Here is a 20,009-nt window from a genome sequence, read left to right on the forward strand (position 1 = left end):
CATTCCTATCTTTCCCTTATCAGTACATTCTCCATAAAGACTGGTTCATGTCAATACAGTACCTGTAACAGGGCAGAGAGTGTTTTCCTAACTCCCTCTGGAAAATGAAGCAAACACTGGGACTCCAAGATTGAGCTTCCAGGTATTTAACTCTTCTATCAGATCTCTCTCGTGGGTTGGGTTCATGGAGTTCCAAAGACACTGCTTCTGTAACTTGCCTTCTATTTCTGCTAGGGAATGAGAGGGACCGTCCCACCCACAGACCTAACAACTGAGGAGGGGGAGAGCTAACATATACTGAATGGCAGGCAATATACTGAGTGCTTTATATTTACACGTTTTTGTTTTTTATAACAATCGCATAAGGTCAGTATTATTGTTTCCATTTTATAGATAGGAGATAGTGTCAAAGAAATTAAGTCACTTGCCTGAGATCCCAGAGGTGGTGAGGGGTGAAGATAAGATTCAATCTCAGATCTGTGATATTGAACTCTGGAGAGTTAGTTGTTTCTTTGGTGATCTTGATAAAATCTGCTTCTTGGGTTCTTTTAAACCACCATGTAGTTACATTTTTTATAATAGCCTTGAGCTGTACCTTCATACTTTCTTGAGTCTTGCAGACCACAGAGGCAGATGGAAAATGGGTAAACGTAGATCAGATATGTGTTAGAAAAAATCTGTTTAAACCTTCATGCCAATCATGTGAAAATCTGGTCCACTGGAGACCATCTTGATGGAAATGGAAAACAAATTTGGGTTTAATTTTCTTCTGTCCCCTTTTCTGCAGGACATCGTCCATATCAGGTGATCACCGCTCGAGTTCATCCAGGAGAGAGCAATGCCAGTTGGGTGATGAAGGGTACCTTGGAGTTCCTGGTCAGCAGTGACCCTGTGGCGAGGCTCTTGAGGGAAAACTTCATTTTCAAGATCATACCCATGCTCAACCCAGACGGTGTCATCAACGGCAAGTATGTCAGGCATCTGGCCCAGCCAAACCTGCATTTATGCTACCAAAGAAACACTGTCATTTCACCCAGTGGGCGTGATTGGAGAGGCCTTGGTACTCTGTGAGGAATGAACTCTTGATTTTCTGTTCTCTGGTACATGTAACAACATACTTTCCATACACACTGATGTCAGTCTCATGGTTTCTTTGAATAGAAAGGTATAGAATTGAGGCCTACGCAGGATTGCTTGAGACCAGTAGTTCAAGACCAGCCTGGGCAACACAGTGAGACCCCATCTCTACAACATAAATAAATTTAAAAAAAAATAGGAATCATAGGCGATTAATAGCAGAGGAAATAATCTAGTTTAACTTTAAAAAGGAGGAAACTGGTGTCCAGAGTAATCAAATGACTTGTCCAAATCACACGGTGGGTTAATGACAAAGTCAGGGCTCGAACTGTGATTTCTTCAGAGTAAGGCCAATGCTTGTATTTACTTACTCACATTTACTACAGGGAAATCTTCATTCTCAATCAGCTATAATAATGGCATCTCTCTAGCTAAATAAAATGTTGGCTGAAAAACAGAAGGTTGGGGTGGTTCCTCTCTTTACCTAGCCCTTACAGGACTCTTGGGAATATATGATGGGAAAGATGACTCCCGTGCCTGGTTGATGACTCCGTTGAAATGGGCCACATTCTCAGAGTTTGTGAGCTGAGGCCCAGACGTCAGATGAGGCACCAAAACTCACACAGCTGGTCTGTGAGGGTGACAGGTCACATTCACGAAGACCTCTTTCAGACTTTGTGGGCAAAGGATAAAGCTCCTTGCCTTGGTAATAGATGATTCTTTTTACTCTAGGAATGAACATTATATCCTATGAGAAAAAGAGAATACAAGATAAACTGAAAATATTGAGGAAAAAAATTCAAAAGCTACAAATTGAAAATGTATTATTTAAAAAAAGTATCAAAGAAGCAAAAAAGAAGTTTAGAAAACTATAGAGTAGAGCAATGTTAAAACTGTTAAATGAAAGAAAATGAGAATTATAAAGAAATACTCAAAGGAAACAAAAACATCCAAGGATGAAATGAAAATGACTTAAATAAGAATGATTTAAGAAAGATGAAACAATTAACTTTTTAAGAAAAAATTTAAAGGCTAAACAGCTAATATATTGACTAACTTCAAAAGATAAGCACCAAAGATAGATAAGTTAAAAAGGTTAAAAATCTGAAGATGATAAAGTATAAAAAGATGAAAAGCATAATTCCAAATGATGAAATATGTCAAACTATGTTAAATGAAGGCAAATCAAAGCTACAGACTGTAAAAATAAAATTTCAGTATGCACACGCGCACACACACACACACAAACACACACACACACACACACACAGAAAGGAAAGATAAGACACCCATGTGTTCCTCACAGGTCAGCTTGTCCCAGCTCAGCAGTTGCCAGACTTCATTTTATTTAATTTTTTACGGAGATTATTTGAGGGCAGAGAATGTTGGGCAGAGAGTAGGGTTTCTTCTCTTTTTCTGTGGTGACTGATTGGCCTTTAAGCACATGGGAAAACTGGGAGGCCAAGTCCTTCACTAAGAAACTCAATCAGACCTTGGAAAGCAATTAGCCTTCTGAGCTCTCAAGCTGTAAAGGTCCTAAAGCAGTGTTCGCTCCTGGTGGAACAGAACTCAGCTGGCTCTTGCCATGTGCTCCTTTAACGGCAGAGAACAGCTCTGGGACATCAGTGAATGGCTCCTCCCTGCTTGAGCAGCCACGGGTTTTACCAGTAAGCTTTCTCAGCCCGAATGGATGGAAAACAGTTATGCAAGGCATCTTGAGGGACATGATCCCATTTTGACATTTTCTCATCCAAATTGGCTCTTTTCTGAAATCTCTCCTTCCCTGGAATTGTCTGAGGTCCAGTAGAATATGGAAAGAGCACTGGATCTAGAGTCATAAGATTCGTTGGGAATTCTGGCTTTCCTCCTGCCCTACTCAGTTTTCTCTTCTGTTGGAAGAAGACGACTATATGCTCCCTATTGACCATTCTGGAAAAGGCCTCAGAAGCCCAAGGCAGTATTCAAGCTCAGGGATTAAGTATTGTAGTTTCTTCCATTTTAAATGCTTATAACTCCAAATCAGAGGCTTGATCCAGGTCTCCGGTTTAAAGGTTAATGTGATCTCAGTCACCGAGTATCCTCCTGGCCTAGACACACATTATTTCCAGCTCACGGCTGGTTGCTTTGGGCTCCCAAATGGCAGGCCAGCTTTCACTTAGTGACACTGGCATTCATCATCATTACCATTATTTATTATGACTAAAATTACCTTTTCATTTATATAGCATCTTTCATCATGGAGCTTAAGGCACTTTGTAGATCACTTGGATTACCCAAACAATTTTGGCTGAAAGGGACTTGGAAATCATAGTGTTATTCTACTGAAGGAAAAATCCACAGGTCATAGCACATCATTTTGAAAAGACTTGAGACTGCCTGAATGTATAATGTCTCATCGTAAAAGAGCTTAAAAGTCTCAGTGCCTCAGCCCTCCTTAGAACATACCTAACACATGGTTTATCTAATTTCTGCTCGAACTATTTCTGTGATTGACATTTCATTTTAGGGCATGCCCATTCTGTTGTGTATAGCTATGTGGATTTGTGTTTTACTGTGTTTTGATCTTTGTCCTGTGCGCTTCACCCATTTCAATCATTCCTCTCTTAGGGTACCCCATGGATAAAATCTAATCCCCCTCATCCATGGCTGAACTTCCCTATATCAAGTCCTCTCCAACCTTGATGCAGTTCACCTAAATCTTGTGCATATGGTATTTTTTCTGATGTTCTCATCTTCACCGATTTTCTCTGAATATATTTTTACCAGTAGGCTCCTTTTTGTGACACTGTGGTGTTTTGTCCTTTGTAATGTATTTTGACAGTTTTAGGGGAACAGATGGTTTTTGGTTACATGGTTAAGTTCTTTAGTGGCGATTTCTGGGATTTTGGTGCACCCATCACCCGAACAGCGTACATTGTACCCAATATGTAGTCTTTTATCCCTCACCTCCCAATCCTTCCCCCTCGAGTCCCCAAAGTACATTATATCATTCTCATGTATTTGCATCCTCATAGTTTAGCTCCCATTTACAAATGAGAACATATGATATTTGGTTTTCCATTCCTGAGTTACTTCACTTAGAATAATAGTCTCCAACTCCATTCAAGTTGCTGCAAAGGCCATTATTTCATTCCATTGTATTCCATGGTATATATATATACACCACATTTTCTTTTTTTTAATTGTGCTTTAGGTTCTGGGATACATGTGCAGATCATGCAGGATTGTTGCATAGGTACACATGTGGCAATGTGGTTTGCTACCTCCATCCCCCTGTCACCTACATCTGGCATTTCTCCCCATGTTATCCTTCCCCACTCCCCCAACTGTCCCTCCCTTGGCTCCCCCAACAGACCCCAGTGTGCGGTGCTCCCCTCCTTGTGTTCTCATTGTTCAACACCAGCCTATGAGTGAGAACATGTACCACATTTTCTTTATCCACTGGTTGGTTGATGGCACTTAGGTTTGTTCCATATCTCTGCAATTATAAATTGTGCTGCTATAAACATGCAAGTTCGAGTGTCTTTTTCATATAATGACTTCCTTTCCTTTGGGTACATACCCAGCAGTGGGATTACTGGATCGAATGATGGTTCTACTTTTGGTGCTTTAAGGAATCTCTGTACTGTTTTCCATGACAGTTGTACTAGTTTACATTCCCACCAGCAGTGTAAAAGTGTTCACTTTTCACCATATCCATGCTAACATCTATTATATTTTGGTTTTTTAATTATGACACTTGTTACAGGAGCGAGGTGGTATCTCATTGTGGTTTTAATTTGCATTTCCTTGATAATTAATGATGTTGAGCATTTTTTTTCATATGTTTGTTGGCTATTTGTGTATGTTTTGAGAATTGTCTATTCATGCCCTTTGCCCACTTTTTGATGGGATTGTTTTTTATCTTGCTAATTTGTTTGAGTTCTTTGTAGATTCTGGATATCAGTCCTTTGTTGGATGCTTAGTTTGCAAAGATTTTTCTCCCACTCTGTGGGTTGTCTGTTTACTCTGCTGATTATTTATTTTGCTGTACAGGAGCTTTTTAGTTTAATTAGGTCCCATCTGTTTATTTTTGTTTTCCTTGAATTTGCTTTTGGGTTCTTAGTCATGAATTATTTGCCTAAGCCAACGTTATCCAATGTTATCTTCTAGATTTTTTGTGGTCTCAGGTCTTAGATTTAAGTCTTTAATCTATCTTGAGTTGATTTTCGTATAAGGTGAGAGATGAAGATCTAGTTTCATTATTCTACATATGGCTTCACAGTTATCCTAGCACCATTTATTGAATAGCATTTCCTTTCCCCACTTTGTGCTTTTTGTATGCTTTGTCAAAAATCACTTGGCTCTAAGTATTTGGCTTTATTTCTGGGTTTTCTATTTTGTTCCATTGGTCTATGTGCCTATTTTTACACTAGCACCATGCTGTTTTGGTAACTATAGCCTTGTTGTATAATTTGAACTTGGGTAATATGATGCCTCCAGATTTGTTCTTTTTGCTTAGTGTTGCTTTGGTTATGCAGGCTCTTTTTTTGGTTCCATATAAATTTTAGAATTGTTTTTTTCTAGTTCTTTGAAGATTGATGATGGTATTTTAATGGGAATTGCATTGACTCTGTAGACTGCTTTTGGTTGCATGATAATTTTCACAATATTGACCTTACCTATCCATGAGCGTGGGATGTGTTTCTATTTGTTTGTGTCACCTATGATTTTTTTTTTCATCAGTATTTTGTTTTCTTAGTAGAGATATTTTACCTCTTTGGTTAAGTACATTCCTAGGTATTTTATTTATTTATTTATTTATTTATTTTTACAGCTGTTGCAAAAGTGACTAAGTTCTTGATTTGATTCTCAGCTTGGTTGCTGTTGGTGTATAGCATTGCTACTGATTTTTGTATATTGATTTTGTATCCTGAAACTTTACTGAATTCATTTATTAGATGTAGGAGTTTTTGGATAAGTCTTTAGGGTTTTCTAGGTATACAATCATATCATTGACAAACAGTGACTGTTTAACTTCCAATTTATTGATTTGGATGCCCTTTATTTTTTTTTCTTGTCTGACTGCTCTGGCTAGGACTTCCAGTATTATGCTGAATAGAAGTGATTAATGTGGGCTTTTTTTTTGGAAAGTGCAGTGGTGTGATCTTGGCTCACTGCAACTTCTGCCTCCTGGATTCAAGTGATTCTCCTGCCTCATCCTCCTGAGTAGCTGAGGCTATAGGCGCCACCACGCCCAGATAATTTTTGTATTTTTAGTAGAGACAGGGTTTCACCATGTTGGCCAGGATGGTCTCCATCTGTTGACCTTGTGATCTGCCCACCTCAGCCTCTCAAAATGCTGGAATTACAGGTGTGAGCCACTGTGCCTGGCCAATGTGGGCATTCTTAATAGGCTTCTTAAAGATGAAAGAACTGTTCTGTGTGTTGTCTGATCAGCAAAGAGGCAATCCCTGCACAAAGATTAGAGAACCTAAACCCGAACTTGGCTCTTAACCTATTAGGCTTTATTTCTCTCTCACAAGTAAAAATGGGCCTCATGGAGCTTGCAGTAATAAGTAAAAGTAGAGTTTCCTTTTGTGGTGTTGGTGATGGAGCTTCTGAGGGTGGCTGAGAGCTTTTGATATAAGAGTGGCCAGTGAAATAAAAGCATGATTTTCTAGCAAAAAATCATGCCAAGCCAAAGATCTCTTAGCAATACATACTGGAACAGGAAAACAAAATACAAAGATGGAAGGTTATGTTAAGTTCCAAAAGAAAAACATTTTGTCACGTTTTGGGCCTGGTAGTTTGTGCTGAATTGGGCTGAGTTCTAAGAAAATCAGGAGGACTGATCCAGTGGTTCCTTGACACTTAAAAATCTTCCCACGGTGAGGCAAAATAGAATGGGCAGTCAACAGATTGTGTTAGAGCAGAAGTGGTAATTAGTGGCTGGGTTAGAGTGAGAAATGGGGAGAAGACAGGTGATTCCTGAACTGCATTAAAGGTAGACAGAATGTATAAAAGAGCATGGGGTGAGGGAGAGGAAGAGTCTAGCATGATTCCCAGTCTTTTTATTTTGGTTGTTGGGCGGTAGTGACAAAATAATTTTTGTAAAGTCAACACACAGCCTAACATTTTATTTACAGGAGAACCAGAGCATATTGATTCTTAGAGTATATACAACTCTAAAAACTTGATTATCTTCTTTCAAGGCCATTGTGGAACAGAAGCAAACAGCAATAAAGAGCAAAGACTCCACTATAAGAAAATACATCAAGGTATTAAAACGTAATCGCTGAATGCACTAGAGGAAACAAATCAAACTATAAAAATCAGATAAAAAACCTTGACCATTTTAACAATCTGGGACCATTTAAAGTTAGTGCCAGTAGTGTTTACTCCACTGTGGGTTGTGAAGACTTTTACAATAAGAACGCTCACAGAATCCATCTAAAAATTATTCAACACCTTTTATGGGCTAAGAAAGAACCTAGTTCTTTTACATATATTGTCTTATTTAATCATCTCTATAGCCCAACAAATTTGGGTCTTCTGTGCAATTTCCAGGTAAGAGAAGTTGAGCACACGGGCGTTCAGTCTTGAGTGCAGTTTAAACATCTGGCATTACAGAGCCAGGAACTCAAGTCTATCCTACATGACTTTGCTGCAGATATTTAAGGGAATTAGAATAAAAGCATCTTTTTATTTATTTATTTATTTATTTTTATTTATTTATTTTTTCTTAGAATAAAAGAATCTTAACATGTTCTTGCAGGGCAAATTCTTATATATTAATTAGTCCCAGTCATTCAAATGATAAGGAAACTGAGACCAAAGAGGTAAACAAGTTATTCACAATTACATAGCTAGTTCAAGGTGTAACTGGCGTGAGAAATTGTCTAGATAATGAAAGTGCATGCGTGCACGCGCGCGCACACACACACACACACACCATGCCCAAGGTTATATGACTATCTTGTGGCAGAGCTAACTTTAAAACCCTTGTTCTGGTCTATCAGGACTTCCCAACCTCGGATGGAGATTGTCTCAGACCCATCAGCTGGTAGGCTCTGAAACTCATCTTGCTGAGTCAGACCTTCATATCCAGGGTGCCTGGGAGAAGCCATGGCACAACCTTGCCCAGATTTCAGCCATTCTTGCCCAGGATGAATGAACTGGTTCATCCTCAATTTCTAGCTTGGCTTGATCTTGGACACTCAACCTTGACTTTCCAGCTTTCTCTACTAGAGAATGCTGTGTCCTTCCCTATTACTGCCAGATTTTGGCTGCAAGCACCACTCAGCTGACTGTGTATATTTATTGTCATGGGGCTTCTATTCCATGACCCATTCTGTGGTATATTTTCACTTAACTCTCTAGGATCACAAAGGGCTTAGATTGTTACCTTTGGGCCGGGCCATGCCTCAGCTCTACTTTTGAATGTATTTAAAGTCTTTTGATATAATGACATGCAGCGGTGGCTCTCAGACTTTTGGATTTCACAGATCTGTTGAATTTAAATGAACAGAGGACTGATTAGTAAGTATGCCTTTTTTTTATTTGAGCAAGTAAGAATGGAAGATACTCTCTGAGATCCCAAACAACAGACTGGGAAAGTTTCAATCTCATTTGTTTCTTGGGCTGCTGCCTCATCTACGTGGGATCATGCAAATAACCCAGGAGCATGCGATGTTGGGCCTGTAGATCATGACAGTGAGCATACTTGCCGTGTGCACTATAATCCATGCTGCTGGTACCCATGAAGGCTTCTCTGTAGACAGGGAGAAGTGTGTAATCAGTGAGTATATTAGTTATTCCCGCTGTTAATCATCCTGTTCCAGGAACAAGGAAAATTCTGGAACAGGAAAAGGTGCCTGAAAAATGGGCCCTTAAGGGAAAGAGGTAATTCTCCTGAACTTCAAATTGGGAATACTCAGGTCTAACCAGAAGGTCCCTGTGGATCATAGAGGAAGTTGGCATCTGCCATATGGAGGAGGCCAGAGGACCCAAGTGGCCTCTTGAAAATGACAACAGCGATACTAACAATCAGTTTTCATTTTTTTTTGAGTAGTTTTCTTTTGCTCTATAATTGACTATTTAAGGGTTAATCAGTCTGCTAGTATTGTTTCAGCTGTACTACTGGGGAAAGTGCCTATGCCGAAGGTTGGTGAAGGGGAAAAGTGGCACTCGTACTTAATGAAATTCCTAGGGAAACGGTAGGAACAGTACAATAGCTAATACATTTTAAGAGTTGTACTCAGTAAAATGAGAACATTTAAGAAAATGAAATAGATTTACTTTCTAATTATAAAAACGATACATGATACAGCCTAGATAATAGGTGTTTCAAAAATAAGATTTAATGTAAGGAATTAGTACGAATTTAATACAACATTCACGCAGGTGGTAGAAGTCTAAAAGTTCAAAAGGAGGTGCAAAAACACCACCACCAACAACAAAAAACAAAACCCAGGAGATTAAGAACTGCAGAGGCAGCCGGGCGCGGTGGCTCACGCCTGTAATCCCAGCACTTTGGGAGGCCGAGGCGGGCGGATCATGAGGTCAAGAGATTGAGACCATCCTGACCAACATGGTGAAACCCCGTCTCTACTAAAAATACAAAAAATTAGCTGGGCATGGTGGCGTGCGCCTGTAGTCCCAGTTATTCAGGAGACTGAGGCAGGAGAATTGCTTGAACCTGGGAGGTGGAGGTTGCAGTGAGCTGAGATTGTGCCACTGCACTGCAGCCTGGCACCTGGTGACAGAGTGAGACTCTGTCTCAAAAAAAAAAAAAAAAAAAAAAAAGAACTGCAGAGGCAGTAGCTACCACCTGTAATAATGGAGGAAGCAAATGGAAGAGGAGGAGAACCTAGCAAGTAGAGGGGCTCCATGAGGCTGGTGTTTGGAACTCAGAGAAGGGAGATTGACCTGGCTAGGGCTTCAGTGCACAGCACGCACAGCCTAGAGGGTGGAGTCTAGAGCGGCTTATATTCAAATAGCAAAGGAACCATTTGGTTCTTTCTGCTGCTGATGCCTTTGATGGAGTACAGCAATATTCCTTTCTGTGGGAGCCGAAGGAGTAGGGTTTGACACATTTGATAACTGGAACTGGAAAACAGAAAGGGTGTGTTTCTCTTTCTCAACCTGCCTTCCTATCTTTCTCTAGAGCCTCTCATTGGCAGAACCTACTGTCAACTGTAAAGGCTATCTGAGCTCTGTGGTCTGCAGAGTTTTAACAACAGGTGAAAGTAAGTGCAAAGTATCTATTTACCGAGTGCTCAACGTGCACTAGTATGGTTCTTAGCACCGTGTCTATGTGACTTCGTTGTTTTCAAAAAACAAAATGGTTTTATTTTTTCCAGTGGGGAAAAAATGACACATCATTATTATGAACAACTCAATATGTATAGAAAAAGCTTAAAGAAGAAATTTAAAGGCACCTAAATTCAGGACTATTGCATTGTCTAATTCCAAAGGGTACCATTTACATTATAATCTATTATAATTACTTAGTGCCTCTGGAATTTTATAACATGGAGGCTCTTTCTGAATCAAGCTGCCCAGAGAAAACATTATTAGCGAGTTGAAGATCTTTTAGCCATTTGTCTATAAATTGACAGCTTTGGGTGTGTCAGCTATATCTTTAAGTATATTTCTATTTTAACTTTCATAACATAATATATTTTGTAGTATAATTTATAAACCGCATCTTCCTGTGGCAGAAATACGAATTAAATGATCAGTTTTAAAAATAACCATCTTTTAGTATTGATGGGGCCATAATTAATGTAACTAATTCTTCATTACAAACTATAGAAAGATGAATATTTTGTTATGTTTTTAGTGATTTTTTTCTGGTTACTTAAGATAAATTTTTAAAGTAGTCAGTTGAGTCAGATGTTGTGCATATTTGATATTTGATACATATTGTTGCCAGATTACTCTCCTACCTAATCTTTCTAAAGTCTCTTAAAATGTGACCCTCCAGGTAAGGTCATTCCAGAATAGAAGGGCTCTGAAGTGTTTTACTATAGGTTAGATTGGAAGGTGAAGTTTGTGTACCACTCATTTAGGGTATGATTTTTGTTGAAATTATGGGCATAATAATCACTTAGCATTTTCAATTTCCTTCTTCTCCTTTTAGTCTTCATTTGCTATCTTGAAAGAATTACTGAAGGTACACCAGGGAGCCTTGTTTTATGTCTGGGCATTCTCCAACAGGCTAAGGTTCAATAAGCATGGGGTCTGATCCTTCCAAGTTGGATTTATGCTGGTGGGACTCTTGGATCATGTGGGGGAATAATTCCCTTTCCCATGATTCGCTGGTTCATGGTTGGCTTCTGAAATGCACATTCGCCGTATGCCTGTGGGTGTGAGTTTTGCAGTGCTCACCCACAAAGCTAGAGCAGGGGACCAGGGCGCCCTCTGCAGGAGGGAGAAGGAGTGACAGGAAGAAGCAGCGCAGACCACAAAGGCGGAGGGAAGCCGGCTGCTACGTGGTCAGCTCCCAGCAGGCATTTGTTTCTTTCTCCGTTTCCGTGTCTCCCTCTCTGTTTCTCAATCTCTCTTTCTTTCTAACTCTTCAAGGCATCGCATCCCCTCTCTGAAAGCTTACATGGTCACAAGCTGAAGAACCTGTAGGATAAAGTTCTATGGCCTCTGGGAAATGAGTAATTCTATCCATATTTTCTGTAGAAATGATGCTGATGACAAGACAGGGGAGTAATATACCCCCGACTTCCTTGCAAATTCTCATTCCGAAGTTTTAGCTCCGTTTTAGCTCCAAACTTCTTTCAGACAGAGGCCAAGGCAATTAGAAGCTCCTGCTGTAACACCTCCCTGTGAAATGTTTGCTATCCGAAAATCATAATCTCTTAGCAGTTAAAGCTTAACCTCTACCAGTCATCTGTTCCTTACACATGGAACTCAACTGCTCTTCCTGTGAGCTGACAAAGGAGCTTAAACTTGCAATCATGTTTAATTCCTGAGTTTCATTCCTCACATTTTAATTTAGATTGCTTTGCTATTTTGTAGTGTTTGGAACAGAGCAGAATTATTGGAGGATGGAAATTTTTGCTTTATTTGGTTTTTAGAAAAATTTAAGAATTTCGAGACATGAAGCCGAGGTTGAGTGTTTGGATGAAAATGTCAATCTGGGTTCTGGTTCGACTCTGTCCATCTCTGTGTCAGAACGCTCTGAAGGGAGATGAACAGAAGGGTATTTAATCTTCCTTTGCATTCCTTTCCTTATATTTAAAAATGGGAAAAATTGTTATTCTGATTCAGAAGGGGTCTGAGGAACTATAATTTTTTTTCACTTTCTCCTGCCCTCACTGGGAAAACAGTAGGGGTGGAGATCTCAGCCGTTTTGAATGCTAAGATATTCTCCTAGACAAAAAAAAAAAAAAAAAAAGCAACATTGTAGGAATAGTTTAATCTCACAGCTTTGTTTGCAACTTTATAAAATGAAAGACAGATGCATATTTAAATTTTTTAAAATATGCAGAAGTAGCTGTTTTTGGCCTTAAATTCCTGCCTGGCAAATGCCTGTCAGTAATTCCCAAATCATGGTCTGTAGGGAATTTGTAGGGCATCCGCAATGCATCTTCAGACAAGTGGAAGGAGGTCGAGAGACCCATGAAGAACATGGCACTTGGTGTAACCATCCAAACCTCTGCCCATAAACCACAGAAATAGTATGGACTCAGAGCACTGAGGGCCTGGTTCATAGAGGGCAACACACTCAATCTTGCTGACGAACTTGTTCATAGAAATCAAAATGGAAATGATTTGCTCTGGGAACGCTTAAGGTCCTGCTGCTAAATCATTTGCATAGTGTTAAATGATGCATAGTGCTGGGGCTGGGTTCTGGGATTATGTTCCCAAGGGCTTTCTCACTCATCCCATTCCCACCACCGCCTGCATACACAGAAGGCGTCAGGAGCTTGAGGACTCCATTTGCCTTCCACAGACATTGCAGTTTTGAATAAATATTACTATTTATTATTCCCAAATTTAGAGTTATTAATTATATCAGCATAAACCTAATTTATGCCATCATAAATAGTGATAATAAATGCTGCCAAATTCTAATACCCAGCGTTTGCCAACTGTGCCTGTAGTTGATGGGTTTCCCCTCCTCACTTCCCAGAAGCATTAAATTAAAAATGATTCAGTGTTGCAGAATCATTGATCAAGTTGGGGCTGAGGCTCCTCGGGAAATGCACTTGTTTTGTTCAATGCTTTGCTCTCTCATTGGCTGGGCAGCCTCTGATGTCTGTCTGCATTCCAGTGTTTCTCCTTTCCTTTCTCTCTCCTCTTGTCCTCCTAAAGGAGGAAGAAATCCGGGCACCGATGCAGGGATAGAGAGAGGTAGATGAGCATCTATTCTTTTTTTCTAAATTTCCCCTTTAGACATCACTCTTCTTAGCATCCCCTCTTCTAACACTTTATTTCAACATAAACTTAGAAGTCTTTATAAAGCAAACCCTTGGGTATAATATAGATTTGTTATTTCTCAATTTTCATCACATCTATTGTGTATTTAGGGGTGAATATTATACATAGCTTCCTAAAATATGTGAAAGTCTATAATGGGAAAATAGGAAGCATAGCCCTGGCAACCCCCACCAAAACCGAGGAAGCTTTTTCTTTTGGAATTTACTCTCAGGGGTGCTCTGCTTTTGCAAAGGAAGAGGAAGAACCCGTCCCTAGGTTATCAGAACGATAATGCAATATCGTTGCTTTTCTCAAGGGAAACAATTTTTACTTTTTCTTCATTCTCCCTGGCTCTTGCTTTGTTTTCATCTGTGATGATTGTGGTGCTGATGTAGTAAAAAAAATTCTGACAAGACAGTCAGAAGAAGACCCAGCTTAGGTCAAAATTAGCTTCTTTATAGCTGCGTGGCTTTGGACAATTTACTTAATCCTGTTTGCACTGCTTTTTAAGGGAGTAGTAAGCCCTAACCACTGCATCTCACTTGATTAATATTATGATCAAGTACCATAGTACTTCCAAACTACTCAGTACTGAACAAAGGTAAGAGCTCCTCTTATTGTGTTCTGATGCCTAAATTTCAGTGATAGGACATCAGCGCTCTTCTCAATGCCAGGCCAAGCAGGCTTAATAATCTTTTCCCTGCTTTTCATTTTTTAGTTTTGCAAAGACATCCAGAATAAGCTATGGCAATGGGATAGAAATTCTAAATTCTGCAGAGGAAGAGGCAAGGTAAAAGATATATATATAGATAGATAGATAGATAGATAAAAATTTATATATATATGGAGAGAGAGAGAGAGAGAGAGAGAGACAGAGATCTTGCTTGTTAAAGTTTGGTTATCCTTCTGATTTTAAAATTATGGGGCAAGTATAGGACTGAATAGATCATACAAAAAGTACACCAATAGAGAAAACTTTGAACTGGGGAGTTCAGCTAATGCCCTTTTCCCTCCTCATGCTTACTCATCAAGTAGATGTAGCTGGCATCTTGGAATGGACGAAAACCCTGGCTTCTTGCCTTCAGAAGCCAGCCTATCATCAGCCTCCATAAAGGCATCTCCAAGAGCTTTTCAGGGTGTCAGTAATGAGCAGCATCTGTGGTCCATGGAGACTGTCTTTGCCAGCCTGGAGACTGCCTCCCTGCAGTGGGTACCCAAGCCCCAAGATCACAGAAACCCAGTTTCCTGGAAAAGTACACCCTATCAGCAACTAGAAGGAATTCCACCTTAAAGGCTGGCATTGGGAAATTGCCCGAGAGCCTCTGCTCTCTGTTCTAGATCATTCTGCCTGACAGGCAGAAGTGTATAAGCAGGAAAGCCAGAGGCAGCACATACACTTTGATAATGCAGATCCACCTCCCTGCCCCGGTTTCCAGGTTGCCTTTTGCTTGGCTATTCATCTCTCTGAGCCACCTAGCCCTTTTGAATTATTAGCCTTATTCCTTCATTGCCAGCTTCCTTCTTGCAAATATGCTCCCATACATCTTCACTCCACAGAAAATGCTTTCCTCTCTATTTACAGCTTCTTTCTGCCCCCACCCTTCCCTCTGGTCCAATAACTAATGGTAGAGGAGATAAATAAGAAACATAACTCTTTTTGGCCATTATTTTTTGTTGTTACTCTGCAGAGTAATATATATAATAACAAGGAAACAAATCTTATTACTAAAGTAATTACAATAAATAAAAAATAACTGAGAGTGGAGCTTAAAGAAGGGGACATAGCAGGGGAGTGATTGCAGCAGGATTTAAAAATGTTAATTTTCCAATGCCAGTCTCTGCTGCCCTGTTCATGTCCTGCTTAGGAGATTGTGTCTGATTAGGGAGTGGTTGTTACTGCTGTTTGAACACACCCACTCCCAGCTGAGTTATGTCTTAGGTCTTTAAAGGAGAAATTTGGCCCAAGGAATCCCTTGGGAAATCTCTTTGCCAGCAGCCCAATGTTGGAAAACAGCAACATTTAGCATGTTAAGCTGCGTCATCATCAAAACTTGGGAATTGCAAAGAATTACTTTGCATTTTTCCCTGTGTAGATAAAATTCTCTTTAACTAGTCTACACAGACATGCATTCACCCCATTATCTGTGGATCTCCAAGTTGAGGACACAGCGCACCCTTTTGTAAAATACGCTGATGCTGACCAATCTTAGAGTTAAAATATTTTTCTTTATAGCCAATCTAATTTTATCCAAAAGCAATTTATGTTTATTTGTTTTTGTATGGCCACAGTGGAAATTATTTTTCTTCATTAATTATGACTGTTATTCTATTTCTGATAGTCATCTTTCCAAGTCCTTTTGGTATTTGAGTTGCTTCTGTTTCTTTTTGAACCTAAATCATGTATGTGCAGTGTTTAGTCTGATACACAGTGTTTTAAGTGTAATTGTCACTGTTTGGTTTCCTTAACCTTCTCCAAGTTGCTCTTGAGTGTGGAAGGATGAGGTGAGGTATAGTGGCTTTCCCACGCCTCTTAACATCATTCTTCAACACCATCCTTAAACTTCAAATGCATTTATTAATTCATGTGACCATATGGTCTTCTAAGTTGCTCTAAACAACTGGTCTTGGTAATCTGCACATTTGGAAACATAGGACAAACCCAAAATTTAGACACAGCCACTACAACACTTCCTCCCTCAACCACTGCCATCACCACCATCTCTGCTATCACCACCACCATCAATGACATGACAAGAAAATGGCAAATATTGAATGAGCATTTAACACATGCTTGACAATGCTAAACACTTTACATATATTATTTCTTAATTCTCACAACAACCCTCTGTGGTAAATATTAATAATATCTTGACTTTACTAATGAACAAAGTAATATTTTAAAAGCAAAGTAAGTGTCTCAGGGCATTCAGAATACAGATAGTATTTGGGTAAAGACAATATTCAATTCAGTTTTCTTTCTTTTTGTATTGTGATTCTAGATCCTGCCCACTTACCACGACATTATATATGAAATCAGAAGTTACAGAATTCTGTAATGCTAGAGGTGAAAGGCATCTTACATTTTAATAAATCAGCCCCACGCTTTCTTTATAGAAGAGAAAAATAAAAGATGCTCAGTAAGGTGACCATAGGTTCTTAAATCTCCACAGTGTTAGAGCTGAATTTGACGTTCAGGCCCGAAACTTTCCCCGCTGAATCTCCATTACATGCAAGAATAACACATTTGCAACCTAGGCAGACATTTATGTAAACTATTATGCATAAAATTATGACATTTGGGAATATAAAGCAAAGGTAAGTTCTTCATTAAGACAGATAATGCAGGATTGAGTGGTAGTTCTATTTTTAGTTCTTTATGAAATCTACATGCTGTTTTCCATAGGAATACAAATTTACATTCCTACCAACAGTCTATAAGTGGTTCATTTTCTCTGCCTCCTCACCAACATCTGTTATTTTTTAAAACTCTTTTGAATAATAGCCATTCTGACTGGTATAAGATGATATCTCATTGTGGTTTTCATTTACATTTTTCTGATCTTCTGTGGTGTTGGTTTTTTTACATGCTTGTTGTCCATTTTTGTATCTTCTTTTGAAAAATGTTGATTCATATCCTTTGCCCACTTTTTAATGGGGCTGTTTATTTATTTATTTTGTTGAGTTGTTTGAGTTCCTTGTAACTTCTGGATATTAGTCCCTTTTTGGATGGATATTTTGCAAATTTTTTTTGCCATTTTGCAGGTTGTCTGTCCACTCTGTTGATTGTTTCTTTTGCTGTGCAGAATCTTTTTGGTTTAATTTTCCCATTTACAATTCATAGTAGCAAAGATGTGGAATCGACCTAAGTGTCCATCAATGGATGACTGAATAAATAAAATGTGGTATATATACACAAAGGAATACTATTCAGCCGTAAAAAGAATGAAATCATGTCATGCAGCAACATGGATGGAACTGGAGGCCTTTATGTTAAGTGGCAAAAATTCAGAAATGGAAAGACAAATACTGCATGTTCTCACTTATAAATGGGAACTAAATAATGTATACACATGGACATAGAGTATGGAATGAAAGACGCTGGAGACTCAAAAGGAAAGGGAGGTGAGGAGGAGGCGGATGATGAGAAATACTTAATGGTACCCTGTACATTATTCAGGTGATGGATACACTAGAAACCTAGACTTCATCATTGTGCAATATATTCATGTGACCAAATTGCACTTGTACGTCTTAAATTATATATATATATATATAAAGAGAATACAAACAGCTCTGCATAGAGATGGTTAAAGTATCAGAAATATTTCAGCATATCTAATACAGCTTCTCAGATGTAGTTGGATGTCTGAGGGGGCTTTAAAAGGGGAGGCAGAAGACCCTTGGAAGAAGAGTAATAGTATCTCCAGGCCAGCATTTTCCTAATGGCTTCTGCAGGATGCTAGCAGACTGGTGCTAATAGATGTTTCACACAAAAGGGTGCTATGGCTTGAAAAGTTCAAGAAATTTTCGGTAAAAAATTTTTCTTTTAATTGTAGAAATGTTCAGTGCCATTAAAATATTAACATACATGGAGACTCTCCAAGATGGGATAAAATATATGCCATTTCCTGAACTTATTTGAACAGGATCACATTTGTTGAAATGCACCTAAACTATCTAGAGGAACATTAGTGATCACTCAACTTGGGCAATGTTGCCTCGGGCTTTTCACTGAGATGCAGACATAAAATGAAGACTACTTAGAAAGAAGCACATTAGCATCGTGGTTAAGAACACTTAGAATGGAGCTGTGTTGCTTGGGTTTGCCACTTACTAGCTGTGTGACCTTGGACAAGAAACTTGTCATAGGTTGGGTTATTTATGACACAGTCTCCACAATAGAGAATTACTGTAGGAAATTAATTGTGTTGTATTCTTGGGAATAGCACTTATGAAAGCATGAGGGAAGCTGAATTGGGCATAGAACACAGTTGATTGTGTTGCAATTGCTATTACAAAGGCCTCAGATGATCAGTAGGGATTTCTAAAGCTGGGATGCCTCTTTACCCAATGGCTTTTCAGTGTCTGGAACTAAGACAAGTGGACTGAGGCTTTCCTTTGTACTCGCCACCAATGATCAGTCCTTGAATATAAGGTGCCCCTCAGGAGGGGATACCCCAGGGAAGAAAGATCCCTTTGGCTGAGGGCAATTCCTAGGGGAAGTACTCAGTTGTGAGCCTCAGCAGCCAATGACAACTGAGGAATAAGTTCCTTGATCCTAACGGTACTCTGAGAGATACACCACAGTATCTGCTGTGCTTCAGTTTCCTCATCTGTAAAATGGGAATAATAGCAAATAATGACCTTTTTAATAAGGCCATTATGAGTTAAGTGAGTTACTATATAATATGCCTGATACTTAATAGTGCTCTTATACATGTTAAAGTAAATAACACTTATAGGAACAGTTATTATACTTTAACACTTATGAAAGCACTATTAAACAAGTGTATTTAGCAAATACACTACACACTAAATAGTGTAATTAGCATGAAGCCGTAAACTCTTTCAATGGCTTAATCATATTGCTAACTCATTTTTAGTTCATTGTCAAATAAAGCCTCTAAGTAATTTTTATAATAATTGTCATTAACCTGAACGTTTCCTGGTATGTCACTGTGCAGTTGATCTAGATGGATCAAATCTTGAGCCCATGCTTATCTTATGCCAATTTCATCCAATTAGATTCCATTCTTCTGAAACCACTTTGGATCTTGAATCTGTCATCCATTTCATACACTAAGTAGTGCTCTTATAAATGTTACGATTATTCACTTTTATAGTTAAGACAATGAAAACTAAAAAAAAAACAAAGAGAATATATTATTCATTCCTAGTATATTAAAAACAAGTGCTTGTATGTCATAGTATTTTCATATGACTTATCATAGCTTTTTCTTAGGCTTGGACAAAGAGGCTATTACTGCATTTTCTGCTGTGTTCTTTCCCTAATAATGTAAATATTTCTGTGATACGAGTGGTCCGCTCTTTCAGGAGGCACCCCCTCAGACGGGTCTTATGTTTGGTAAACAAACAAACAAACTTCAGTCCAGTCCAAGATGTAATTTGAGTAGAGATGACTAAATATTGACTCATATCTAAGAAGTTGATTGTGATTTTGACATGACCTAAAGGGAACTGTATTCATGGAAGAGATGGCCTATTCCAATTTGATGTCAAGAGATTCAATGCTAGCATAGCTGAGATCATTTTTCTTTTATTTTCCTAAGTGCATCATTAAAAGAAAATGTCCAAAGCTTGGGCTGTGCTTTCCAATCTCAGGGCAAAAAATTGGAGTGTTTGTGAATCCTGATCAGGCTGGACTTCTCTCTAGAAGGAGACTACTGCCCATTAGTGCCTGTCATTTGTGATAGTAACTGGAAACTCAGCCAGCAAGACTCCCTTCAACAGTAATCAGAACCATTGAAGTCCATCCGATCTCATGTGGGGAA

The 20,009-nt window shown here is 39.0% G+C and overlaps 1 protein-coding gene across 4 annotated transcripts in view; it reads left to right on the forward strand.

Annotated features, from left to right (window-relative positions):
* AGBL1 (AGBL carboxypeptidase 1) overlaps window positions 1-20,009 on the forward strand; it is a 786,993-nt gene that overhangs the window by 297,775 nt on the left and 469,209 nt on the right. For all 4 annotated transcript variants that reach the window (XM_012438697.2, XM_064376229.1, XM_064376228.1 and 1 more), the window contains exon 18: window positions 788-968. In XM_012438697.2, coding sequence (XP_012294120.2) covers window positions 788-968 — 181 coding nt within the window. The remainder of the gene's footprint in view (window positions 1-787; window positions 969-20,009) is intronic.

This window comes from Aotus nancymaae, unplaced genomic scaffold, assembly GCF_030222135.1.
Source record: "Aotus nancymaae isolate 86718 unplaced genomic scaffold, 86718_ANA_hifiasm-v0.15.2.pri h1tg000014l, whole genome shotgun sequence".
NCBI lineage: Eukaryota > Metazoa > Chordata > Mammalia > Primates > Aotidae > Aotus > Aotus nancymaae.